The sequence below is a fragment of the Pyrus communis genome, chromosome 10, assembly GCF_963583255.1.
Source record: "Pyrus communis chromosome 10, drPyrComm1.1, whole genome shotgun sequence".
Taxonomy (NCBI): Eukaryota; Viridiplantae; Streptophyta; class Magnoliopsida; order Rosales; family Rosaceae; genus Pyrus; species Pyrus communis.
In genome coordinates, this window is record NC_084812.1 from 22,886,629 (window position 1) to 22,914,228 (window position 27,600).

At 36.6% G+C, this 27,600-nt stretch overlaps 3 protein-coding genes and 1 long non-coding RNA gene across 4 annotated transcripts; 2 read left to right on the plus strand and 2 right to left on the minus strand.

Annotated features, from left to right (window-relative positions):
• The first annotated feature begins 2,906 nt into the window (after positions 1 to 2,906).
• LOC137746660 (uncharacterized) lies at positions 2,907 to 3,880 on the plus strand. Its single transcript, XR_011069893.1, has 2 exons — positions 2,907 to 3,150; positions 3,647 to 3,880. It is a non-coding gene; the product is annotated as an uncharacterized lncRNA (long non-coding RNA).
• A 2,069-nt stretch (positions 3,881 to 5,949) lies between these two features.
• On the plus strand, positions 5,950 to 8,243 carry LOC137746661 (probable gamma-secretase subunit PEN-2). The gene is made up of 2 exons (XM_068486663.1): positions 5,950 to 6,334; positions 7,925 to 8,243. The coding sequence occupies exons 1-2, from the start codon at positions 6,076 to 6,078 to the stop codon at positions 8,083 to 8,085; spliced, it is 420 nt and encodes a 139-aa protein (XP_068342764.1). The 5' UTR covers positions 5,950 to 6,075; the 3' UTR covers positions 8,086 to 8,243.
• Positions 8,244 to 8,427: 184 nt separating this feature from the next.
• LOC137746662 (ATP-dependent DNA helicase Q-like 4A) lies at positions 8,428 to 18,498 on the minus strand. Its single transcript, XM_068486664.1, has 26 exons — positions 18,373 to 18,498; positions 18,173 to 18,283; positions 17,921 to 18,091; positions 17,034 to 17,091; positions 16,446 to 16,877; positions 15,940 to 16,110; positions 15,722 to 15,852; positions 15,088 to 15,466; positions 14,868 to 14,999; positions 14,492 to 14,578; positions 14,269 to 14,396; positions 13,685 to 13,805; positions 13,436 to 13,587; positions 13,201 to 13,336; positions 12,780 to 12,903; positions 12,636 to 12,706; positions 12,448 to 12,516; positions 12,033 to 12,161; positions 11,773 to 11,931; positions 11,568 to 11,648; positions 11,324 to 11,485; positions 11,115 to 11,170; positions 10,093 to 10,222; positions 9,665 to 9,759; positions 9,380 to 9,457; positions 8,428 to 9,306 (listed from the first exon to the last, which is right to left on the minus strand). Exons 2-26 carry the CDS (start codon positions 18,199 to 18,201, stop codon positions 8,916 to 8,918), a joined length of 3,672 nt encoding a protein of 1,223 aa, XP_068342765.1. The 5' UTR covers positions 18,202 to 18,283; positions 18,373 to 18,498; the 3' UTR covers positions 8,428 to 8,915.
• Positions 18,499 to 20,923: 2,425 nt separating this feature from the next.
• On the minus strand, positions 20,924 to 27,535 carry LOC137746663 (phospholipid-transporting ATPase 1-like). Its single transcript, XM_068486665.1, has 7 exons — positions 24,739 to 27,535; positions 24,336 to 24,642; positions 23,456 to 24,164; positions 23,214 to 23,337; positions 22,871 to 23,090; positions 21,908 to 22,366; positions 20,924 to 21,398 (listed from the first exon to the last, which is right to left on the minus strand). Exons 1-7 carry the CDS (start codon positions 26,657 to 26,659, stop codon positions 21,179 to 21,181), a joined length of 3,960 nt encoding a protein of 1,319 aa, XP_068342766.1. The 5' UTR covers positions 26,660 to 27,535; the 3' UTR covers positions 20,924 to 21,178.
• Between the last annotated feature and the right edge of the window lie 65 nt (positions 27,536 to 27,600).

Here is a 27,600-nt window from a genome sequence, read left to right on the forward strand (position 1 = left end):
GAATGAAGAGGGCAGTGTGTGTGTCATGTGTGTGGACAAACAAACACGAGTTATAACATATAGCAGTTACGTACGGCGTGTTTGGGTTAGAGAATATCTTTGATGAGTTGGAGATTAGCCATGGCTGCCGAAGCCCAAGGCGACGATGAAAACGATGATCCCGATGATGTAGAGAGCCTGATGATGGTTCTTAAATCGATCGCATCCATGATTTACCAGAACTATTTTTCAGAGGTAATTTTTCCAAAACCTAAACAGCCCTTATATTCTTTAGGGTTTCATTCATTTACATTAGTTTATTGTTGTTTCTGATGTTTTCATCACTGGATCTGAATCAACTGTTCATTTAACCAACTAACATTTTAACATTTTAACAAAATATAACTGAAAGTTGGTATTTGTTCTGGATCGATGCATATTTATATTTTGATCAAACCTGCAGGTTCATGCCGATTCTAAAGGGAACACACAAACTACAATCGAGGCATCGATATCCTCGATTTAAGGCCAAGGGATGTGTTGCCTTTCAAGAGTGACTTCGGACCAAGAAATGTAAGCTGTGATTCTTAATGTCTTTGTTTTTGTTCGTTTCAATTTTTTATGTCAAGGGAGAATTGCATGACTTGGAATTTCTTTTGCAAAACAGGCTCCTCACCTGACCCTGGTTTAGCACTTTCGATAGCATACCCCAATCTGGTATGATGGCGTTTCTGGCAACAGTGATGTGAGATTGACGATTTGAATGTGAAGGATGATCATCATGTGTATCGAAATATATATATATATATATATATTAGACGTAGAAAATATGATAGTTTGATCCGAGCTCATATTTTGTTGTAATGGGATGGGTCATATCTTGTCTAGATATGGGGACTTTGATGAGTACTCCATACATTTTGTAAAAAGGAAGTGTATAATATACAAGAAGTCATGACTTCATGACTTGTTTATGTTTATTTATGGTCTTCAATTCTTTTATGCATTCCGTCCAATTAGTTAGATATAAATTGTAAAACCTTCTGAATTATTTATATAAAATCCTCTAAATTATAATCAAGGTGAACCTGTGAAAATTGTTTACAAAGAATATGATGAATGAGCAGATGTTGTAGAAGAAAAGATAACATGTAATAAATGTGGATTGTTTCGTAGTATTCTTCGTCAACCCACTCCATTTCTGGTTCAAAAAAATTTCTCTGGTTTAATACGATGGTGGTGGTGAATTCACTCCAACAACTTTATACATCTAGAAGCACTATTCATCATATTAATATACCCACTATCTTAACTGAAAGAAAGCATAGAAGCTCAGAAGCTTCTAAGTGATGTTCAGAAGCTCCCACCTCCGTGGTCATTCCAAAACCTGAGCAAGAACCAATGGCGGCCGTGTCCACCATCCACTACGGTCTTTGTTTTTATTTTCGAATTTAAAGTGTATTCCATTTTGAAACTTTATAGATACATAGAAATTATCATTTATTTTACCCCCTATCTTAAGATAAATATTTTATAGTAATTATTTATTTGATTTTTAAGAATTTTAAATTTCTTTAGTTTCTTAAAAGAAATTACTTATTTACAAGTGGCATTTTACCACAGTGGTGGAAAAGTGTTGAGTCATTGCATAACGGCGTAGGTTCAAACTCTGTTAGTGGCTAATCTAACATCTAATTTAACAAAATATATCATTTGATAAAAAAAAATTACTTATTTTAAAAATAAAAAAAAAAAAAAAAAAAGAGTTTAGGAAGAAATTGGGTATTTTGGGTTTGTTGTGCTAAATTGAAAAAATAAAGGACAAAATGAAATGGACCTTAGATATTTATGGTCAACTTTTTGTAGGAAAAAAATAGCAGCGTGGAGGACATAGGCACGTGCGCATGGAGGTGAGGGCAGGCTAGGCGGTTAGGTCGGGGTCGAGACCAAAGGTCTTGAGTGATAAGAGATCACTGGGTGATTTTATGATAGTTTATTTACACTATATTTATTCTAATTATAAGGAGGAAGGTTTGAACGTAAAATATAGTGAGTTGAAAAAAATTGTGCTATAACTAGAGTAAATCTACCACTCTCATTATCCTAAATTTAAATGATACTAATGGGTGTTTGTAACATTTTTCTCTATTTTTTCGCTATGCCAAAAAAACGGTGTGCGGCTACGTGCATAAGTATGTCATGCATGTTCTTTAGTAAGTCCATGAAGAAAAAATTAATGGAGAGACTATGTGCATGGATATGTGCATTTTTTTGTAAGTTAACAAAGAAAAATTTAACGGTGAGATAACGTGCATGAATATGTACGATCTTTTTGTAAGTTAACAAAGGAAAAGTCAACAATTAGATTATGTGCATGGATCTGTGCCTTTTCTTAACAAGTTAATGAAAGACAGGAAGTGCATAGTAAATTGAGTTTTTGTTTATGAAAAACAACTAATAAGTAATAACCAATAATCCTCGAATCAATATCCAAATAACCCACAAGCTAAACCAATAAGAAGGCAACCCTGTGCTTCTCTAGCAATAATCTCAAAATGGAGCTGGTAAGCGTGTAACCAAAAGTTACCTTATCTTTCATTTTCTTGCTTTGAAGTTAGTTTCATTGAACTTCTATCGGAATTCTCTCCATTTGAGAAATTAGCAGTGACCGGTATAAGTTATAAATTACTCTATTTTTCTAGTCATTACTAGTAAAATCATTCAGTTTTGATACAATAATAAAGAGAGAAAACCAATAGCTTTGTACTTTTATGTATCGGAGCTATTGAATAAAAATCCCAAAAAAAAAAATATGTAACCAACTAAAAATGAAAATTAAAAAGAAAAACACGACAGAAACGCACACTCTAGTGAAACTAGATAAGATCAAAATTCCTACCACCTAACCCTATCGCCCTTCTGGAATCATCTACTGGTGCTATAAATTGAGAAGATGCCGTTGTGTGTCATGCATCTGTGGAAAATGAAACAAACACGAGATATAGCATAAAGCAAATAGCCCTATCGCCGGGTTTGGTAGAGTTGTCTGGCGTGGCTGCTGAAGCCCAAAGGGGAGATGAAGACGTAGACGATGATCACGATGATGAAGAGCCTGATGATGGCTCTCAACACTCGATCGCATCAATGATTTACCAGAATTATTTGCCAGAGGTGATTTTCCTAAGCCTAATCAAACAGGCTGAACAGCCCGTATCTCTTTACGGTTTCATTCATTTCCGTTAGTTTATATTGTTTTTCTGATGTTTTGGTTACTGGATCTGAATCATCCGGTCACGTAATTTAATATTTTAATATTATTACAAATTTATAACGGAAAATTGGATTTTTGTATGGATCGAATTGATATATGTATCTTTTTTGGTTGTGGGTTATTTGAGATTCTATCTTTTTTTTATATATATATTTTTATTAGATGTTTGATATTTTTTGTGGACTTAATATTGTTATAGGAGAGAGCGAGAGAGAGAGAGAGAGAGAGAGAGAGAGAGAGAGAGAGAGAGACGTTAATCACTTGGTTATGATGTCTGTTAGTTTTTTTTGGACTTAGTAAAAGATGATTATGTTAGCATTCGTTTCTGTGTTCAGGTCAGTCATTTGAGAAATAATACAGTGCTAATGCGGTTTTTGTTTCTTTTGATCAAACCAGGTTCATGCCGATTCCGAAGCGGAGGGAGCGTAGAACATATAAACCGAGGCATTGTCATATCCGTCGGATATGACATCCTCGATTAATCAAGCCCAAGAAATGAAATTAATGATGAGATTACGTGCATGAATATATACGTTTTTTTTTGTAAGTAAAAGAAAAACAGTTAACGGTGAGATTACATACATGAATATGTACGTTCTTTTTAAGTTAAAAGAAACAAGTTAATGGTGAGATTACGTGAATGGATATGTATGTATAAATTAATGGTGAGATTACGTGCATGGATATCTTTTTGTAAGTTGAAAGAAAAAAGTTAACAGTGAGATTACATGGATATGTATGTACACTCTTTTTATAAGTTATGAAATGAAAAGTATTGTGAGATTGCATACATGGATATGTACATCATATTAAAAAGTTAAGGAAGTAAGCGCATAGTAAGTTACGTTTTTGTTTATAAAACAGTAATGTTAGGTAAACCGACTTTTAGGGTACATTTGCAATCATGTAATGTGTTACTAATAGAAATTAAGCACGTTAATCAATACTTTAATAATAATTCAATCATCAATAAGCACGGTTTACAAAATATGATTTGATTAAATAGATATATCTCCTAACATTATCTTATACAAAAATAACTAATCCTATAATCCATTAATTAATATCCAGATAACCTACAAGGCTAATCCAATAAGAAGGCAACCTAGTGGTTCTCTAGCAATAATCCTAAAATGGAGTTGGCAAGCGTGTTTTAGACTATAGTAATATAACCAAGAGAAGCTGTGAAATAAAATACATAGAATTAAGATAGCGAAAGTACACAAGTCTTAGAGAAAGGAAAGAAAACACTGAATGTGAAAGAAGCAAAGAAGATATAATATTCAAGTCATGATTTTTTTTAAATTAATTTAAATTTATGTTAGAAAATTTGCACTCGTGCATAAGCTAATGGCTGTTTACATAAAATTAAAATAAAAAAAAATAAAAAAAACAGAAGAAGGTGTTTTTGTTGGTGGAATATTTTCTAAATTATAATGAGTGCTTCTATTTAAATTTGTATTCCACCTAAGTTGATTCCTTCATTAAATTAATAGTATTTAAAGTTTTTGGTAGTTTAAAAACACAATAAAGTTATTGGTACTTATCTAACCCTAGTTCATTTATTCAAGTCTAAATTTTCTGCACTCAAAACGTTCTATTGCTTCTTTTTGAACTAATAACTTAAGCGAAACTGATACGTGTCTTTTTGACAATTTATTCTTTATTAGCAATATTTTTAAATAGAGTTTTAATGAATAGTCAATGTCAACAAATAAGATAGGCTACAGAAAATTGTAGGTTGAATTTTTTTTTTTTTTTTTTTTTTTTAACAAAGATATTATCTACACTATGGAGAGAAGGTGTGTTAATCTTCACAATAGGCTAGCAACAATGTGGTTTTACTTCGCCCTTAACATGAATCGAATTTTAGACCTCTCACTTACAAATGAAGAGGAATTCTATTCGACTGTAGTACTAAGTTTCAGGTGCATAAGATTTAAATTCCATCAATTTTTATGACTATATTATTAAATAAGTAATGCTAAGTAGACAGTCAACTTAAACTACATTTTAAAAACCATATGGCATAATTATTAGTGATTGAATTATTACTAAATGTTGTTCAACGTATTTAATTTCTATCAGTTACACATTACATATGAGAAAATTGTAGCAATCGTCTCTAAACTTTAACCTAATTAAAGTAATGGTCCTTTAACTAAAAATTCATGACCATTAGTCCCTTAACTCATTAAAACGTGCAACTATGATCATTTTCGATAACTCCATTAGAATTCCGCCAAAATGAGTTATGTTGAAAGAACCATTTCTATAATTAGGCTAAAATTGAAGGACCATTGCTTTAATTACATTAAAGTTGAGAGACTATTCCTCTATTTGGGTTAAAGTTGAGCGACCATTGCTACAATTTTTCTTATTTGATTTTTCATATTTGCCCCTCGATTCAACCTCATGTGCATGGATTCATGGAACATGATTCATTTTGACAAAAATTCTACGAAATTGAAGAAAATGATCATAGTCGCACGTTTTAAGGAGGTAAGGGACTAATGGTTATAAAATTTTAGTTGAGAGATCATTACTCCAATTGAGTTGAAGTTGAGAAATATTTGCTATAATTTCCTTCCTTACATAATTTATACATTTGATCTAAAAAAAATTAGTCAATATAACATTACTCATTTAAGAAAATGGGAAAGCAACAGCAAAGGCTACCTGCAGAACCGGTTCATTACTTCATTCCATTTCTTGGTTGCCTTCCTTGCCGAACACAACACCAACGAACATCAAGGGAATCAACAGGCAGCAAGGCGACGTCGTTTCCAACTTCACAGGATTGGGCGGAGGAGGTATTGTTGTAGATGGAAGCTTCACGGAGTAACTCGGAAATTCCGAACCTGAACCCTAGCCCGAGAAGAAACCCGATTCCGATTCCGTCTGCATCGCTGAGGTGGCCCACCATAGACGGCCCACTGGGTCTGTCAGAGGAAGAGTCAGTGAGCTACGCGCGTAGATTTTACAAGTTCGGCTTCGCTCTGCTCCCTTGGCTTTGGGCCCTCAACTGCTTCTACTTCTGGCCCGTCCTCCGCCACTCCCGCTCCTTCCCTCGCATTCACCACTGTATGCCCCTCTTTCTCTCTCTGCCGATTGATTTTTCTGTTGGACTTTTTCTAATTTGGATTTGTGTTGTGTTTGTTGATTGAGGAAAAACTAAGCAAACAAAGTTTTTATTTTGGAGATCATTTCTGGATTTCTGGGTTTCGGTTCTGTTTTGATAATGTCAGACTGAAATTCCGCGCATTTGGTTTAGGGCTCGTTTGGAACTACACTTACAGTAAAAGCGCTTCTTTTAGAAGCACATTGTAATTTTTAATAAAAATTCAGGTGCTTTTTTGAAATCCGAAGCACTTCTAACTTTTTCTGCCAAATATGGTCAGAAGTGCTTTTGGTGATCTGAAAGCGCGTATAGCTATTTTGAAGGCATTTGTAAATAGGCCCTTAGTTTTTCATGTCGCTACTTTGGACATATAAAGGAATTGGGTGCTGTTCAAGCATCTTCCATTTTGCTTTCATTTTTTGATACCGGAAATTCCCCAAACTTACTTGGGGAAAAATCCTACAATTTTGGGGAGGCAGGAAACTTCAGAAAATAACTGACCTTGATCAAACACTAGAACATGTGGTGTCGTTGCTCGACTTGACCCTTGTTTTTCCAAAGCTTCTCCCAATTATAAGCGAATATGATGAAATCCAAACTTTCTAAAAGCATCTCGTGTAGCAGATTGTGATGTTTATGTATTCTCTATGCCCAAAGGGGTTTTTACTGGCCTTTTTGTTTCAAAAGAGGGGAAGTTGGTGAATGCCGCCTGCATTGGCTAAAGCTTTATTAGTTTCTTTAGAGAAAGTGCAAAATGTTGAATGTGAGGAACAAATTTCAGGTTTTTGTGGTTCTGGTTTCTCTCTGATCCTATGATTTATGTTGTCGAACCCCAGACCACTTGGGAGCAAACCAAGGACCTGACAGCTAGACCAACAACTTTTAGGTGAATACTTATTATCAGGGAAGGTTTATGTGTTCAGGGGTTATTATCCAAAGATAATATTTTGATTGAACTAGATAGAACAATAAGTTTTCAATTTTGTAACTTTTTTGGCCGGACTGAAATATGAGAAGTTGAAAAGGGGGAAGGATGTTATCTCCCACCTAGGAATGTCAGAGATGATTACAACTTGAATTAACAATATGTATAAATTAACCCTATTACATCTTTGTTATTTGATTCTTGACATACTCCCATCTAGCTACACGAAACCGTCAATTTCAAATTTCCTTTTGCAGTGATTGTTCAAGGGTAACCGAAAAATATTTAAATGGTTGATGTTAAAAGAAAATACCTCTTGATGATTTGACCTCCCCAATTCTCCTATCCTGCCTAGATGGTACTGACATGATGTTTTCAAATAGATGTGTTTGGTTGTTGCTACCGGTCAGTTGTTTTTAAAGCAAATGTTTCGGGTGTTTTCATATAAGATATAAGTGCTGCATGACTGAATAGATGTGCTGGGTTGTTTGCGGTGTAAAATTTGAGCTTCTTAATACATCATGCCATGAAGTGTATGTAATCATTTGACATTCTGGAACTTATATGTATAATAATTATAGAGCTTCTGTTTTGGCTGTTGTTTTTTGATAAAACTCTCTTATTTCAGATGTTTTAAGATCAGCAGTTGGATTCACGGTATTTACTGCTCTTCTCTTGTCATGGGCACTTACATTTGCTATTGGAGGGGAGCACCTTTTCGGCCATGTTTGGGATCAACTCGTTATGTACAATCTCGCTGACAGACTTGGCTTGACAGGTTGGAGCTAAGTCTATGCCTTCTCCTTCGAACTTCACCATTACGAAACACTTCCTCTGTGTCTACTCTTTTTTATTCGTCAAACATTTGCATTAGGTTAACAGAGGAGGACAGGCTGTTGGATTGTTAAAACAATGAGTGACGTTATATATTGGAATTTGGAAGCACTTGTTAAATGTTAGATACCTTTGTAACAAGTTTAGATTTCGATCTCAGAATTAGATCGTTTTTCCGCTTCTGGCTACTCAAAAGTTGAATACACATTTCAAATCAAACGTCAGGTAAATCAATGTCGAATAAGCGAAATATGGTATCCATGGAAGAGAATGCACAATTATAAACCAATGGCCACGATGCATCTTACGTGTGATTCTACTTCAAACGTGAACAAAAAATCCAAATCAATCGAACAAAGCTGAAAAATATGTATTAGATAGTCCCTTTACTCAGATAAGCTGATATCCATTTTAGGCTGTTTGTGAATCGCTTCATTTTTGTTCTCAGAAGCTCCTGTCTCCAACCTCCATGGTCCAAAAGTTTCAGGCCACGATAAAGAACCAATGGCGCAGAAGGGTTGGACCACGATAAAGAACCAATGGTAGAAACCCTTCTGCGGTGTTACCTTCCACTACCCTCATAATTTTTTACATTATACTAGTTCATATGGTTGGACACCATTGTAACTTAGCTCTGATATTCAAGTACACAAGTATTCTGACAATAAACGTAAGACATGATCTGTTAGACGGGACACAGCCTTGTTCCAGCAGCCGGAAATGCATGGTCGTCTTCGGAGTCTCACCGCCCACATCTTCCTAATTCGATGCAAAAGAATAAAATTCTACCGATGTCGCCCATTTCCAGGAGTTGACCACTGTGGCAGCACTCTTCCGCCACCGTTCTGATTGGTTTTCATATCCGGAACATTAGCTTCAAAGTCATAACCAGATAAGTCTAATTCATCATCTATGAATTCACTGTAATCTGGCTCCACATAACGGAAGGTCTCAATAGTATTGCTCTGCGTCTTTAGAGCCCTCTTCTTCGATCTATCTGTGCTTCTGAAGTCGTCATCTTCAAAAATTTCCTTCCGATCCTTGTTACCATCTCTTTTCCTCTTTATATCGTTGCTGTCATTGCTACCGCTGCTGTTTTTATCTGTTTTGAAGTATTCCTTTATGGCAGCTTCAATTGTTTCAAGTATTCGATCTCCGTACCTGGCCACCTTAATTCTGCATTAAGCCAAACAAGTTCAGTATATTGTTTCTTAGGTAGCATCATATAATCATATAACTTGAAACTTACTGGGTAATGCCATTTATCTCGAGGAGTTCATCCTTCGTTCTAGGCATTTTGCTGCTTATGTTTTTAATCGTTGTATTCCTGACTCGAAATGGCAAAAAATCAGGAAACATCTTTAAAGATCGAAGGGACAAATGGAGACATGTATAGTGACACCCCGGGATAAAAATTCCTAACTCCAAAAGAGTAGCAACTTTCCAAAATTACTTTTCCTTCTTTCCTCTGAAAACAAACAGGTATGAAACAGATTTATTCTATTGGGATGAGGAAAAAGAGTAAGAATCTTACGGAAATATGTGGTGTGCCATGACACCATCACCAGCTTCTCTAATGATATTAGTTCGAAGCATTTTCAAAGCAGAAAATATTTTCGTGTATAGAACCTGTAATGAAATTTCAGATAAACAAATCAATTGACAAAGGTCGACTTAGCCCTCATGGTAGTCAGATACTTCAGCAAGCAGAATAGTGTCTTGCCAACATATAAATCTGAAATATGTATCTGTGTACGCGTGTAATATGTGCGCATCTGTTCCTGTTGACTGCTTAGGTTTCAGGCATAAAGGTCAAGGTTTTGAGTTCGGCCTAGGCAGGAGACAAACTTGACCAAGAAGAAGAATATATAAGACCAGACGAATGCTTCAGATCCTATATAATGCATCTAAGTCTATAAACGCTTCAGATCCTATATAATGCATCTAAATCTATGAACATACCAAATCTCCTTTTGATTGAGGTTGTTCAGTGCCAGTAATTGGAGGGCTCTGCATCCCAGATGTCAGTGAGCCTTTAGCTGAAATCGCTTCGGGGTTTTTCTGTTTGGAAGCTTTTAATGTGGAAGGGAATCTACAATATATTTAAGATGTCAGTCACAATATTGTTGCGAGCAGGTTTATAGGGCAGAAAAGGAACAAAAACTTACAGACTTCAATTGACATTCACAAGACTAAAAGCATTTAGGTGAAAGAAGCATATCATAGCACAATATAAGAACAAGATTAGATAAAAAGAACATATTATTACGATGGTTGGAGTACAAACATGATCATCTCACTTAGCAATCAGTGATGAATATAAACCGTGTAAGATATCATGCGAGTTTGTGAAAGCTTTTCTAGTAACAAAAGATGAATGCTAGACTGATAACTAGCGGCTCAGAAACCACAAAGAGGAAACATGCAAAAGCTTTAGTTGACTAATGCTAACTAAATATGACACAAATAAGAGAAATTTAGTTTTATGGGTTTCGTGGAGGGATTTCAGCAAGCAGATCCTATCGACGATGTTATTCATAGTTGTTAATGGACAATTATTCTAAGCAGGTAGGCATGTTCACCGCAGTTGAAGGATTTTTGGTGAACCTGACTAGAACCTAGAAACCAAATATCCCATCAGCTGTAAAGTGTATTCGTATTCAAAATTTTGAAAGCGTATGGTATATAACAAAACTTGAATGTGTTCCAAACAGATTCTAAATTTTTGATACGCAGTTTAGGGGAGACCAATGAAGATGAATGGGAGTGGGGGTCCTTTGAACAAGGTGGATCTACCACAAGTCCATCCCCAGCTGACAGTAATAGTATTGGACACACTGCACATGCATGGTAGATGGAGATAAAAACAAGTTCTTAAGCATCTAATGCAAGGATCTTTGACATATTAGTACAATACTCGTAGGGAACTAGCAAAAATAATAGTGAGAATAAAGCCAAAATGTGGTATGACCGGAAAGCCAAACCTTATTAAAATTGTCTTCCTGCCAGAGAAAAGTTCGCGCGCTTTCTGTTCATTAACCTGAAAGAAAAAAAATGACACATGTAATTACTGTACAAAAACTAACAAGCAGCGATGACAGTAAGTGGTATTTTCTTGCCTAGTTTGCTCTTTTCAAGGATGGTGATCTTCATGAAAAACCCAGCATAAGTGAACTGAAAGAATTAAAAGTACCTTTAGTATTGACGATACAGATCCATAAACATCACTTTTCTTGACTTCCTCAACAAGAAGGTCCTCGGTAACAAGATGACGTAATACACGAGAAGCTTCACCCTTGGCTAGATGTTTTCCTGCTCCATGCAGTCTCACAGTCTGATGCCTGTGTTTCTTGACCTAACAATACAAACATAACATTATAATCGATGAATGAAAATAAGATAGAAAGGACAGTACATTTCTTAAAATTAAAGCATACAAATTGGTTTAAGGAGCCCCTGTAGACTTCTAGAATATGAGATGACGAAAACTGCTGCCCTGTTAACTTCAACAGTTCAACCTGAGCACATGTGGCAGAAGTGAATACACAGACAATGCAAGGATTTGCAAACTGTTGCAAGGAATTGACATTCATCAATAGAAACATTGGCCAACATCTCCCAAAAATTATTATCGTTACAAACCAGTTGCTTTGCGATTTCAGTGACATCCTTCTCACTGAAACTTTTAAACTTCAAACAATTATCACACGTCTTTTTGCAGGTTGCACAATCAAAGTTTTCTCCAAAATGAATAAGTTGTAGAAGTCGTCGGCAATCAACACCATTTTCACAATAACTGACCTGCAAATTTTTAGATCATTTTATTTAGTACATGTCTGACGAAACAAGAGGTATGCAATAGTAAAACCTCAAAAACTACACATGAAGCCAAAATCAAGTACCATGCGCAAAAGATTTTCGGTATTCGTTTCCAGTACTCTCCCAGAATTAGCAGTATTGATACGATTGTATCCAGATGTCAGTGGGCTTTGCTCTATAACTCCTTGACTAATCATATGCTTTACTCGAATCTGCAAAAGAATTATAGAGATATATGTAAGCAGAGAAAATTTAAAAATATTATTCCCCTACTTTTTTAAGATGATCAAATTAAACAACCAAAATGCAAACTTGTATTCCCTTTTTCTATTTGCATTTATTTATTGAAATATTGAGTTAAGCACCCAAACAGGTGTTGAACTGGTGAGAGGACATGCCACTTGACCCACAGGCCGTTCGCATTCCAATGCTTACTCATTGTCCAAATACAGAACTGACAAGAATCAAGTAGATACAAGTTTTACTACTCCAACTTACATAGTCACTGTAACTGTAATACAACACACAAGATGAATGCTGACCATCTCTACCAGCTCGACCACACTCCTGAAACATAGTGACGTAGTAAGCTAAAAGAATCCTTAATCTAAGCTTCCCATGCATAAACCATTACTAAGAAATAAGCAGAAGAATAGCTAAATTCCAAAAGTCCAACACTCTGATACCTGATGGTAGCCTTCAATAGACTTCGGGAGAGAGTGATGGATTACAAAGCGGACATCTGGCTTGTTGATACCTGAATTCCAATTCCAATATTGGTAATGGTGTCCCTTATTAATGAAGGCAGAAATCAGCAAAAACTAAAGTACCCATTCCAAATGCCACTGTAGCACATATAACGTTGATTTCATCTTTACTCCACTGCTTCTGGACAAAGGCACGCTGAGCAGGATCCATATTACCATGGTAAAATGCTGCTTTATGGCCACATTCCTGAACAACAGATGCACTCTCAAGCAAAACTAACCAGAAAGAAAGTAAACAAATTTCATCATATCAAAAGTCATAGATTACACAATTAGCAAACACTAGATACATGTTCAAGAAGCTTCAAGCAATAAATGATTAAGCAACAATACAAGACTTTCCATGTATAATATACAGAAAAAGAAGTTAATAAACCCACATAATGAATCAGTGCACATGGAACCATTTTTTATCTTTCTCAAGAAAACATAAAAAGAGCATAAGACTCCATTGAACTACAAAGGGACCAAGATAAGGTCAAACCTGTAATCTTTCAGCAACTTTTTCACAGTCCATTCTTGAGAGACAATAAATTATTCCACTTTCATCGTAATGATTTTCTTTAATGAACTTGTCAATATCATCCACACACTTCTTAGTCTTGGGAACAACAGAATACCTGCAATTCACAGAACGAATTACCATTTCAACTTCAAATGACAGTTTAGAAAAAGTATGATTTGAAATTTGTATAACAGATTCCTTGTTTAACACTTGCCGTAAATTTGGACGATTAAAACTTTGCCGGAAAACAATGCAGTTAACAAGACCAAGAGCTTGCACAACATCTTCTTTTACACTAGCGGTTGCAGTAGCTGTTAAAGCCAAAACTGGAGTATTTGGGAACTTCTGTTTCAAGATACCAAGAGCCTGGGCATTTTAAAGAATAGCTTGACATTAAAATGGTGTACCAATCAAGAAGAAAAATCCCATTGCCATGAACTTGAATACTTTTTAAGGCCACAACCTGATAATCTGGTCTGAAATCATGCCCCCACTGACTCACACAATGAGCTTCATCAATAACAATCCTAGAAAGCAATTGACGAGCATTTAAATTCTCCAACTGCCGTAAAAGAGCATCACTTCTGCAGACAAGAAAGATTGGCTTCTTAAAAAGTTATACAGACTCAGTCAGTACTTAACACCATAACAATCATTTCAATTGCAATTGAAACAGAAATTATTATAAGGCTGGATATTCATGTTAGTGGTTAGACATGACCTGACAAGGTCAAGAAATAGAAGATAATTAAATAAAAAGTATAGTGTTCTCAATGATTCCAACAATCAACAGCCAAAATAAATGCCAATTCACATTCCCTAATTAGCAGACAACACAAATTACTTACATCAGTTGTAAGATATATTTATCATGTTTGACTACTGAAAGAGTCGATTCACATATAGTAGTTGTAAATAACACAAACTTGTTAGTTTCCAGTACCTTTCTATTGACACTATACCTACCAATAAAATGCTGTTTTTAAAGTAATAGAGGGAATACAAATGAACGATGTTTGCAAGCATATAAGATAAACAAATACTCACTTAGCAACTTTCTCTGGGGTGACATATAACAGCTTGTATTTACAATACTCATAATTTAGTTCTCTAAGTATTTCCTGTTGTTCAGTCCACTCCATATTGGCACTTAGGTAAGCAGCAGGAACATTTGCCTAACACATGCCAGAACAGGACATGAGCACGCAATGTAATAGATAGCAGGAAGTGAAACAATATAAATGAACTAAGGGATGGAAAGAAACATTACCTGCAATAAATGCATTATTTGATCTTGAATAAGTGATACAAGGGGAGAAATAACCAATGTTATTCCTGGACAAATTAGCGCAGGGAGCTACAAGGTACATAAACGCAAGTAAACCCTTTAGTCTAGACAGTATAATGTGTACTTTACCGTAAAGAATGAGACTACTCTACAGGGAACAAATGATGGAGATGCAAGGTATTTGGCCTACAAATAAAGAAAGAAACTGAACCAGTAAACTAAGCATGACCATACAAATAAAGACTACATACTTAAGATGACCAAACAATAGAACTGCTCCTAAGTGAACAGTTTCTATGGTAAGCCTTAAACAGAAATGACTTATCTCGTAAGAAGTTCCAAAAAATAATTCTTTTACCTGATATGTCAAGCTCTTACCCCCTCCAGTTGGCATTAAAACAAAAACATCATAGCCACTCATCGTAGCATTAATGACCTCTCTTTGGTTGAGACGGAAAGAGTGATTTCCAAACACTTTCTTGTTACCATCCTGAAAGTGGTAGCAGTAGGACAACAATTACAAAATAATAATGAAAGATAATACTAATATGAACTATGAGAATGATCTAGATTAGCACCTCCAGCTTTTTGGTCCATGGAAAATTATCACTACTCCATTTTTTGTCCTTAGAACCTTCAATGTAGGTAACTTCAACAAACTTTGAAATGTATGGTTCCCTCTCAACAGGACAAGATGAGAAATCAAGCCTATCAACAGAAGAGAATGAAACTGATGATGAATTACATCTGTCATATCCTCCAGACTCGTTATGTGGATGAACCTGCGAATCAAATCTCATGGGATCAGTCCTGAATGCAGCTGCTTGAGGTGTTTCACATTGGAAAGGCCTGGGAGTTGTTGTTGATGCAGAAAAATGTGACTTTCGCCTTTCTTCGTCCAATGAGTTGTTACAAAGATATCTCTCAAGCTGCTGAATCTGCTTATTAAGCTGTAACCTACCAATGGGAATACACTGTTTTCCTTTATGACTTTGTAAAATATAACAAAATAATAATAAATGTGAACCAAAAATCCAAAAATAACAGTCTGAAGCTTTGTTGCATAATACATGACTTGTAGAGAACCAGAGCATTTTTCCGCCAGTTCTTTTCTTTCACTTGTTTATTGTTATCCACAATTCCCTCAATATAGACATACCTTGACTCTCACAAAGAAAATCAAATCAAGATGAAAGGGGGTGGTATGTAAACCTATCTTGGCGAAGCTTATTTATTTGTTCTGGACTGAGGTCATTAACATCATCAAGCAGTTCATTTGATATGATAATTAGGGTATCCTTCATTTCCTGCAAATGACTTGCAGCTTCTGGGCAAAGTCCTATCTGTATCACATTCAGGAATTAGGCACATTAAGCTGTCCACATATTTAGATGGAGCCACAAAAAGCAGAATATAGATGACAAGCATACCTTAAACCCATGACTGCAATTTGAACACAATTCCGGTGGCAAACTAGTAGCATCTTGTCTTGCAATATTATCTTTATCTATAAAGGGAGCAATGGGTGGAAGCTTGGAAATTGATGGTTGAGGTGTGCAACTTGATTGGTACTGTTCCACTATCTGGTCAACATCAATATTCTGAACCAAAGTAAATGAGTTCAGTGAAATCAACATTTGCACGAACAAAGACAACACAACATAAGCCTTGGGGAAAATAGAAACATAAAACAATGTTCAAATTTTACACACGAGTAGTCCAAATGATACATAACCCGTAACATGGATTGACTAGTAGCAATTAAGTCACCGTACAAAATAGCACTTAAGTAGAACTGTAACAACCACATGCTAGTTAGTGAACTTTCATCTAGATCTTGACAGTAGTAGCCTTATTCAACAGATATTTACAAAAATAGCCAGATTAAATAAGCAACAACTAAACCACAATGATCTAAAATAGTGATATGAATTACCTCAAGAATGCCATCATCGTCGTCGTCCAGGTCATTAACAAAAACTTTTGCAGAGTCTTTCCCTTGGCGGGTATGAACACTATTGTTGCCAAGAGATAAATCCAACGCCCGAGCATCAGAACTGTTGACGATTGATGCTCTGAACTGACTTTGCCGTCCAAGATTTTTCCCTGCATCTGCAACATTAACATTACTTGACGGAAACGGATTGCCCGAACAAGTTGCCGCTTCACTGTTCCTGGTATTAGTTCCATTCATGTATTGATGTGTTGGCATATGTGCGCGACTCTTATCAATGTTGCATGAGCTTGGCAAAGTTGTTGTTCCAACATCACGACGACACTCTGCATTAACATCCTTAACTAGAAGAGTTTTTCCAGGTTTTGTGTAGTTCCTACAAGAAATCTGAAGATTGGAAAGAGCATGCCAAGCCTGCCAAAATTTCCCAATTCAGAAGCAAAAGCCAAATCAGAAAGCTTTGGCAGGAAAGGGCTGGTAGAACCCCAGTTTGTCAAAAATGTTGAAAAAACCAATTAACCAAGTCAAAAAGACAAATGAGATTGACTACCCCTCATCCAACATGGTTACCTTTTGAACTTGTGCACTCTGTAATCTTTCAGTATCCTGAATTGGACAAGCCATTGAGCTAAAAGCATAACGAGAACCTTTGTTAGAAGGAAAAAACTCCCAATTGACTCAAGATATACACCAGGTTAAATGCTTTGAGATAATAGTATCATTAGTTGTATAAAAATCCATGTCTACCATCAAGAACGAGGAGTATCCAACAGTCATCAATTATTGGATTCGAGGAAAACAAAAAATGGAATTCACAAAGGCATCCATTCTTAAAATGATGTATTATATATCTATCACGAACAATGGCGGCTTTGGCCACGTGCAATAGGTACCCTTGCACAGGACCCCGATCCCAAGGGGTCCCTAAATGATGATATCATGTATATATGTTCCACCTTGGTTTGTGTAAAATGATCTCATCTTAGGGAAACATTTTAGGATTTGTATATGAATAAGAGAAATAATAGTCTCCATCTGTATTAATAGGAATCACTTTTATGTTTTTTCAAATTGGTTCTGCTGGCTTTGCTCTAAATTGTGTTTTATTTTCATGATTACTGTTCATTTGAAATTTTAGATACCTTATTAATACAACTATAGACAGATAAATTAGCTTCGCTATGTCGGGGGTTCTCTTATGTAGGGACCCATACCCCTAAAATCTCAGAACCGGCCTTAATTACTAAGGCAGATGAAACTTAGAATTAGCAGAAACAAACAATAAATCCTGCAGCTAACACGAGCTATATTTTACCCAACCAAACGACCACAATCACCAAATACAAAAACTGGTGTCAAGTTGTCACCAAATAACAAGTAATCCTCAAGCTAAAATGAAATAACAGTAGGAAAAAACCCAACAAAAAATAAACAAAACATGTATAACCGCGACATACCCGGAACCCATTGCCTCTTCGGCATGAGGTTTTTGTGTTGGTAAGGAGAAAATGAAATTTGAGCTCAGGATGTTATGTGGGCACGAGAAATTATTAAGTGCATTGACATGTTCCAACAAATTAGCTTTAAAAGGCGTCTGGGCGCAGAAATCTTGACCCAGATTGGGACAACTGCACATACCCGAATTCCAAATAAATAACAAGCAATCCGGAAAATGAAAAGTAAAAATGCTGTGTCTTTGTTCCGCTTACTCTTGCCTCATATGCGATGCCCTATTCATTGCTCCAACACATTTGCGTATTCGGGATCAATGGAGCTTCTTCGTGCCAAAATCTGCTGCGGATTGAATGAATCGGGGCTTGCTACGAAAAGGACAAAGTGGTTGAAGAGCAAGGAAAACATGGCAAATTTGGGATTGCTGGAAGTGGGATGAGAAGGGGAAAATTTATACCTTGAAAATTGCACTAATCCGAAGACGCTCTGCTGAAATGAAACCCTAGAAATGCTAGTGAGGCGCCTGGAGACGTACGGTTTCCTTCGGTGGTCGATGCTACGGCAACTGAGATTTCGGGGTTGTAACGGGGGAGAGAGGGAGAGAGGGAGAGAGTGAGGGAGTTTCAAAAGAAGGCGCGGTGACTAGTGGCGGGATACATTATTTTGGCTTAAAACCAAATAATTTGTTCGAGGTTATATTTTCAACCCTATGATTTTTAATTTTTTTTATACCGTTTATAATTTGCCACCACATTTTCAACTAAAATTTGTATTAAAATCGAATAATTGTTATAAATAGGTAAAAGTTAAAGAAACAACCTTTGATAGAGACGTGAGATAAACGGATGCAAAATATCATATTTTTTAGTTTTGTAACTATAACACAAAAAGATTGCAGGAAAAAAAGAAAGAGAGAAATACTAATAGTATTGCTTTCACTTCCTTTCTTTGCTGTATTGTAATCACACACGGAGCGTTTTTTATTAAAGTCACATCCGTGACAAACTAAAAGTGAAATGATTACTCTTTTTGAAAACTTCACACAACAACAATTACACTATAATTGCCCTTTTAAAAACATCACATAACAATAATTACACTACTGTGAGCATTTATTCTCACAATTTTATAACAATAATTCGTTTGAGGTCACACCACTTTGAACTAATAATACGAAACCGGATGTTTGATGCCCTAATGTATTAAATAGTACCTGAACTAAATTATCCAGCCTCATCATTTTGATACTCCTCACACAACCGCTTAAATACACCCAAAATTATGTATTATTAGTCCAATTCGCACCGCTTCGTCTTTTTTATTTCCCTCTCTCTCTTTTTATCGGATTCTCTCTTCAGTCTCTCTCTGCATCTCACGAGTCACGAAGGCCCTGCGCAATTCTCATGGCAGGCAGCCATTAAATTTCTATTGCTCATATTAGGTTTGGTTTTTTTTTTTTTTTTTTCCCTCTTTCTGAATTTTTCTCTTTTTATTTTATGTTTTTTTTCTGTAATTTATCTGGACTTGCCTTTTTTTCGTTTTATCTATCAATCTTTTATTTCATCATCAATTTTTCTCTTGTCTGATATAGTGCTAAGCTCAATATTAATAGTCGGTCTTTATTTAATACTGCATCAAAAACTTGACTATTTAGATTACTAGTTGATGCACATATTAGTCATTTCAGAGCATCTCCAAATGAGATGTTAAAAATAATATGTCAAAATTATATTTAATAGCTGATGTGGCAAATTGAATACAAGTGTTAAATCCTATTCTTTTCCAATAAATGTGTTAAATATGTATTTTATTATTTTATTGGGTCAGAGTTACATTAACTATTGAAAAATAATCAAAATTAATTTTAGTTCTTATTCTTGTTAATGGGACCCATGAATTAAAAAATTAAATTAAAAATATTTGACTTCTTCTTTGTTTGCCATAAAAATAGCCAGCTAGAAAGTAAGAAGTCAAATAACTCAACTGCCACATCATATTTGGCATATCCATTAGAGAACACTTGAACGTCTTTTAATCCTATTTGGCATATTTGACATCTTCTTTGAAGATAACCTCACTTGTTTATGCTATACCTCCATTTCTCACGATCACGTCTACCTGGTTGAATAGGGCAACTTCGGAAAACACATTGTAAACTTAATATTTTGAACCACTTTGCCTATATAACACATATGCTTAATGATTTAACTTAATAATTTGAACCACTTTGCCTATATAACACATATGCTTAATGATTTAATAAATTAATATTCACCGCACATTATATTTGAAAGCACTTTCATTATCAAATGGTCAACATAGATACCAATTTTAAATAATTCACTAATGCAGATCATGACGGTTTTAAATTTATATACGACAATCTCTTCCGTGTACCACAACACCAACAAATCACTTAAGACGGTCAATTAGTGACAAGTAAATACAAGGGTCATGGCGGTTTTAAATCTATACACGACATAATCTCTTCCGTGTACCACAACAACAAATCAATCAAGACGGTCAATTAGTGACAAGTAAATACAAGGGTCCAATAATGTCCTTGTTAGAGACTATTCCTGTTATCATACAGCCAAACTCATACCTGTATACAGATATTGAAAAATAGGAAATATCATACACATCACCAATTATTGAATTCAGGGTGTCAGGTTAAAATCCAAACATTATGCAACATGCACAATCCTTAGTACTGTCATGATTATAACCACAACCCTTTCAAAATATTTCATTTATGTCTTCGGTCATAGTTTAATAACTTTAATTCTTAATGCGATTGTAAGCATAAGTTTTGTTATCCAGACACTCATTGTTTCTAACTCTCTTTATAATAACAAGGTAGATAAATGCTAAGAAGACTCTCAAAGTAGGACTCTCCAATCTCTATGGACTGTCCGCCATCTTATGTTTTTGGCATAGTATTTTATAATATTGGCACGAAAATTATGTTAAAAACATGAGGTGACAGAAAGTCCCACTTTTCAGAGTTGAAAAAAGGTATTTTCTTTCCGTTATGTTTAGCATTCTTACAATAACTGTCACTATTTACACTGAATGCATCTTCTGAGGTACAACAAAACAAAATATAAGGCTAGCACTACAAAGTTACAAACTCTATCCTTTGGATAGCAAACAATGAACAATGAGGCAACTAAGACAGAGATACTCTGAAGCAGCCTAAAGAATTCCATTTTTACAAAGAAAAAATGAGAAGAGATGCCGAAAGCAGTAACATCACCTTCTCATCTCCTCGGCAGGTCCAAGATCGCGTTCATTTCTATTTGTGCAGGCCTTGACGCACTTGGATTGCCAAACTTCTCAAGTTCTCTTGCAATCTGAACATCACTAGGTCTATAGTACTGATACAAAAACTTTACAACAAAGCGTGGAGCCATTGCAGCTATGATGATTGCCAACAAACATAACCAAAACGATGCAGTCTTTATGACATGAAAAATGGCCCTGTCAAATAGAATTGGAGTTGCAAAGATTAGCATATACCAATGCAAGTGACATCTATAATAGAAAACTTCAGAAATGCATGTGTAGAGCTTCTCAAAGCACAATATACTCGTTAGCATTCATAAGTAATGTCATGTTCTACCATGAGCATGAAGTTATCCTACATTATTATTTGGGATAAATAAACTGTGGCCTCCCATGCAAAGAAACACTTGCATTTAATTATTTGTTGAAAATAGTAAGCAATCATGAGACAACTATCCAGTTTTGTGTTCTTTATTTGCCTCGGTATGGCGAATTATTGGATTTACACTAATTGGATAAGTCAACGAGTTTGAGGGGACCTATATATCATGATATTCAATCTTTGATCATTGCATGACATGAAATGCAACATAAATGCTTGCCGCTGCTTCCTATAGGGTGTCGTAGTTTAAACAAGCTAGATGCAATTATGTTTGTGCAAAAATTAAGATATACACGCAATACTACAAGATTAGAGGGCATACCAGTATCCAACCAGTGAAGGTATAGCATCGATGACAAAGACACAAATCCAAGTTGCAATTATAGATCCCCAAATGGCTGCATGTGTAATCCAATTCCACCGGATAACATCCATAGCCAAATGCAAATTAACCAAAATTACCACTGCAAGCGTCCAAAGATCCCCTATACTTGATCTATCAATGCTGCTGCCCCAATATGCAAAGAGAGGGATAAAGAAGACAGCCAGACTTTGCCAAAATGTGTCAACAACCGTTAACCAAAATAATTTTGAGTTGTAGCATTCTTGTCTCTGACCAGCTCCGTATAGCTGAGGATAATCTAGAAGGGTCCTTCTGCTTAGGTCCTTGTCAAGAATCCCGACAACAATTGTAGGTACTGCCGTGTAGATTATAGAATACAACATGCTGCTCCAGTCGGTGATTGCAGTTGTCAAACTAAAACAAGTGAAGAGCACGTACCTACACAGACCACAAAATATAATCAGCTACAACAATAAGCAAGACTTCATACAGATTCTTCTCCTTTATTTTCCTTTACTGGTTGGCTCCATTTACTCCTCCCTTTGGAAAAGATAAAATAAAACTCACAGCATGATCTAAACGTCAATTATAATTTGGAACGCATTACACTCTGACATAGAGACCTACTTTGAATCTGACCAGCTTCAAACTTTTAGCATCAAGTTCAAACTTCATTTCCACAACATTTCTAGCTTGAAATTAGATGATGAATTATAATGGAAGCCAGAGATTTTTTCCTCTCAATGACACTGATTTCAGACCTAGACAACCATGAATAATCCTCTCCCTAGTATTTTGTTTCTTTATTTTTTTTTATTTTTTAATTCTTTTAAAAGAAAAACAAAGAGTCCAAGACAAAGTTCAGGCTCAAGGAAAGCAACTGAAATCTGCCGAACAACCACAGAGTGTAACTGAGAATTTATCCGATGAAGAATTACTCACCAAAACAAAATAAGAACAAACACTGCATTCCTGTAGAAATTGTATAATATCATATAGCCCATCCGCTGGTAATTCCAATGCCCATGTACCAATAAAAGGGGAACTAAGAATCTGAACTGCCCCATTGCAAAATCTGATGACATGACAGCTTGCCGACCTTCTTGGCCACTGATGCCAACTCCCACATCAGCCATTTGGATCATTGAAACGTCATTAGCACCTATCAATATAACAAAAGAACTTCCTACTGTCAACACCAAATGTTAATGAGAGTGGGCATAAGATACTGATTCTGGTATTGGAAACATATCTACACAAGTGAAATAAACAGAATAGTGCTTACCATCCCCAATGGCAAGTGTCATATCAGCCGTCCTGTTCTTCACAAGGGCTACAATTCCAGCTTTTTGTAATGGAGCCACTCGGCAACAAAGCACCACAGTACAGTAACTTGCTAATTCAAAGAGCTGCGGTATAAATATTTTAGACCAGCATATAAGACAATATCTCACAATAAAATAAAAAAGGCAAATGGAATTGTCTAGATATTTAGAAAACTAAATAGGTAGGTCTAAAAGCAATTACCTTTTCCTCAAGTTCACTGTCAAGAATATACACAAGGCTGGTACCATCAATGATTAAAGCTACCTGAGTTCCACCATGTCCAGAGCTTCCTCTGTCGGTTTGTGTATCTGCAGACACCGTCATGAGCTTCCTAGATTTTAGTATGGCATCCTCTAAACTCCGTCGACATGAATCCCTGGAGCTACTGTTAATTATAATCTGTGTCATTCTTCTTGTTAGAAGCTTTGATGAGTAGCCGATTGATATGGCAGTTTCTTGCTTGTCCCCTGTCAAAACCCATACCTGAACCCCTGCTGTTCTTAGAGAGTCTATCGCTTCAGGCACCCCCAGTTGGAGTTTGTCTTCAATGCCAGAGGCACCTAGTATAATGAGATTGTTTTCTATGTTGCCAGCAACCTTGCGAAGTAGAGCAGCCCTACCAATTAAAGCAGTGCTTGCTTCCTCAAAAGATGAGTGCCACTGCTCGAATTTTGTAGCACTCAGTTCTCTCATGCCCACAACAAGTGTTCTCAAACCCAAAGAGGAGTAAGCATGAATATGGGCTTCTGTTGCTCGTATTATATCCAAGTTCAATCGTTTGTCTATTACACTGAACATGGTTGTGTCAGCACCTTTTACAAAGACTTTGATGGTCTTATCAGGGCACCCCAATATAACCGACATTCTCTTCCGATCACTATCAAACTCATGCAAACCCAAGACGTTGAACCTGCAATGCCCAGGATTGGTAAGTTATGAACGAGAAATGAAAAATCTTTATTTCTCAAAAGGAAGTTCAGTATTAATATCACTAGATTGTAATCATAGGGATTACACAAGCATGATTACTCAAAGTCAGAAGTATCCATATATAAATTAATTAAGGACACTGTGAAATTACCTTTGCCTATCCCCTTGGATATCGATAACTATATGACCAGAGGTTCGTTCAATAAGCATAAAACCATAGGCGGCAGCAGCATAAACCAATGCTTGTTCATCTGGCGACTCCCCTTGGTAATCCAATAATCCCCCATTTGGATCAGACGTGTCTACAACAAGAGGCACAATGGTATTACAAGCTGCCAATGCAAGGAAGAACTCGTACACATGTTTGCCCTCATTTGTGTCCTTTCCACTTCTGAGTAATTGCTGAAGATCTGGGTCAGCCTTCACCTTCATCTTTGGCCTCAAAATCTTCCCATCAACTGATACGAACAAGAAAAATAAGAATTTGTAGACTGGTAAAACAATTGGAAGTAATAATCAGAAGAAAACATAATCAAAAGAAAAACATTTATTACCTTCGACAGAGTACCCCACTTGCTCCGGACTACTTCTCCCACCATTATAATCTACTCCCCAAATGCTTGCACATTGAAATTCCATTTTATTCTCTGTCAGCGTACCAGTTTTGTCTGAGAATACATACTTAATTTGTCCTAAATCTTCATTGATATTCAAAGCTCTGCACTGAAATCTTGAATCAGAGGACTCATCATACATTTGACCATCCCTGATCATGAAGTAAGCCTGACCCACCCGGACAAGCTCCATAGAAATGTACAATGAGATGGGGATCATGATCTGGAACACAATGACAGACATAAGGAACGTGAAAAGAATCTCCAAGCCCCATCCATAATAGTTATAATCATCCACTTTCCCTTTGGAGTAGTCCTGCTTCCTGTAGAAAAGTATGTCATCCAACTCATCATTGTTGTGTCTCAACCAAACCGCAGCACAGAATGAGACAACTGTACACAAAGCGACAAGAAACCCGGAGAGCAAAATGATCTCAAAGTTCATACGGGTCTCAAGGCGACTCCTCTTGGATGGGGCTCCAGAGCTATTGAGCATAACTTTGGTCTCACGACCGACATATACAGCAACTCCAATTACCCAATGAGTATTCTTAAGCTCACACCCTCGAAGTATAATGTTAGAGGGTCCCAGTGACAATCTCTTCCCATCAATTTCCACGAATGCGTGAAATCCGTATATGTTCCTGTTGGGATTTTCACACTTAATCAACCCTGTAATCTTCTCCTTATCAGGCATCTTGGAGAGGGTTTCTTGTTTTGCATACCGTGTCTTCAAATTTGATTCCCCATCTAAATTGATTGTCTGCACATAAGCAACCCCAGTTGGATCACTTGTCGAAAGCAGTACCATATCACAAGGTATAGCCTCACTTGCTTGAATTTTGATGATTTCACCAACTCGAACATCCTTCCATTTTTTCGACTGGAACTGATTACCAACCAAAACTGATGCCAGACGATTGTTCTCAATTCTATCAGACCGATGCCGCCTATAGTCCTCGAAGCCATCCTTAACAGCAGTAACAAGCAACACAAATGCCAGTGGCAAAATGGAAACTCCGCGGCCAAAAACCGCCAGCTGGGGGAGCTGATTGAGCACGGCAATCACAAGAAAATATATGTACGCTACCCTATGAAACTGTTCAAACAAATTTCTAGGCAAAAATGTAAAAACTGAGTACTTTGCCGTCCTAATTGAATTACCAGAATACTCGAACCTCTCATTTGTCTTAGCAAGATCATCTATATAAACAACCCTTGCATCCTCCTCGTTCAGATCCTTCTGGGACAAGCTGAGCGCTTCCGAATCAGCTCCTCTCGATCCATACCGCACTGGCTTCGATTCGAGATCGCCGAAACTCACTTCCCGAACAGAATTGTTGCCCGAATTCTTGGATTGAAGGGAAGAAATGCTTTCCCGAACAGAATTGTTGCCGGAAGCCTTGGATTGAAGGGAAGAGACGCTTCTTTGGGAGGAAGATTTGAAGGTGGGGGGTTCAACAACGCTTCCTTGGGATGAAGATTTGAAGGTGGGGGGTTCAACAACGCTTCCTTGGGATGAAGATTTGAAGGTGGGGGGTTCAACAACGCTTCTTCGGGAGGAAGAAACGCTTCTTTGGGAGGAAGATTTGAAGGTGGGGGGTTCAACAACGCTTCTTTGGGAGGAAGAAACGCTTCTTTGGGAGGAAGAAACGCTTCTTTGGGGGGAAGATTTGAAGGTGGGGGGTTCAACGTTGATGGAATTGTCAGCTGCAGCTGGGTTTCTGGAATCCATGCCGGAAAACGATCCAGTGCCACCGGAAGTGGGATTTGCGATATCGGAATAGACGGGTAGAGCAGGGAGGTGTTGGGTATTGGGGGTTCTTGGAGATGGGATCAGTAGAGGCCGCTTCGAGGTCATGATCCGAACAAGATTCAGATCACAGAGGCCTCTCCGACCAGCATTCAGTCAACAATATCCACGAAATACCCAGATATCGAATCCGACCAAAGTCCCAATATTTCACAAGAACATCAACGAAATCTGGAAAACAAATGAGCCCAGAAAAGAACGCGAGTGAATAATCCAGTAGAGTCAGCTAAACATGCAAGAACTGTCCATCCAAATTAATACAGAAAGTTAGGGGAGAGAGAGAGAGAGAGACTGTTTGGGTTGAGCTTAGTGGGTTAACATATCAGAGGAAAGAGAGGAATTGCAGACAACAACAATGGCGGTTGAAGGAAAGGTGTGATGGATTTGGAAATGGAGGATAAAGAAATGTAAAAGGTCAAAGGGAGAGGCATTACGGAGTCTGAGGAGGAAGGAGGAAGCCGGCTAATACAATAAATGTGGAAGAAGAACAAGTCGTAACGGGTGGCGACAGCAAAAGTAATCAAAATTCAAATAATGTTACAGAAGTCCTTGTCCTTCTTCCTCTTCTTCTTTTCTTCTACTTGTTTATTTTCAAATATTCTAGAAGGAAGGAAGGGCTGCTCGTGATTGGAATCCATTTAGATTAATTAAGCTGGAGATTAGCATTAAATTATTGTATTTAAGTGAATTAGAAATGTGCGTGGGGTGTGGGTGTCGGAGTTTGACCGCAGGATCCTTTTATTTCCATTTTGTCTCCTTTCCTGTAGCTCCAGCTCCCGTAATAACTATGATAAATTTCTCAATTTTTTCTTAAACTGGGAAAAAAAAAAAAAAAAAAACAGCTATATCATATATGATATATGTTATAAATCCTGAACAATTAATATCACAATATTTTTTTTAATAAAAACGATATGTTTATTTTAAATTAAAATAAAGAAAAGAGTGGACTTGTTTATTGAGAGACTTAGTCTATTTTCACAACCGCT

What these genes read in the sequence shown, in the direction of transcription:
- LOC137746661 (XM_068486663.1), top strand. Translation starts at nt 6,076, where the DNA reads ATGGAAGCTTCACGGAGTAACTCGGAAATTCCGAACCTGAACCCTAGC. An exon ending in CTTCCCTCGCATTCACCACT is followed by an intron (nt 6,335 to 7,924) that starts GTATGCCCCTCT and finishes CTCTTATTTCAG; the next exon opens with ATGTTTTAAGATCAGCAGTT.
- LOC137746662 (XM_068486664.1), bottom strand. Translation starts at nt 18,201, where the DNA reads ATGAATAGGGCATCGCATATGAGGCAAGA. An exon ending in CATGGACCAAAAAGCTGGAG is followed by an intron (nt 15,000 to 15,087) that starts GTGCTAATCTAG and finishes TACCACTTTCAG; the next exon opens with GATGGTAACAAGAAAGTGTT. An exon ending in AAATAATGCATTTATTGCAG is followed by an intron (nt 14,397 to 14,491) that starts GTAATGTTTCTT and finishes GGCATGTGTTAG; the next exon opens with GCAAATGTTCCTGCTGCTTA.
- LOC137746663 (XM_068486665.1), bottom strand. Translation starts at nt 26,659, where the DNA reads ATGACCTCGAAGCGGCCTCTACTGATCCCATCTCCAAGAACCCCCAAT. An exon ending in GACACTTGCCATTGGGGATG is followed by an intron (nt 23,091 to 23,213) that starts GTAAGCACTATT and finishes TTATATTGATAG; the next exon opens with GTGCTAATGACGTTTCAATG. An exon ending in CCTTCACTGGTTGGATACTG is followed by an intron (nt 21,399 to 21,907) that starts GTATGCCCTCTA and finishes TCTATTTGACAG; the next exon opens with GGCCATTTTTCATGTCATAA.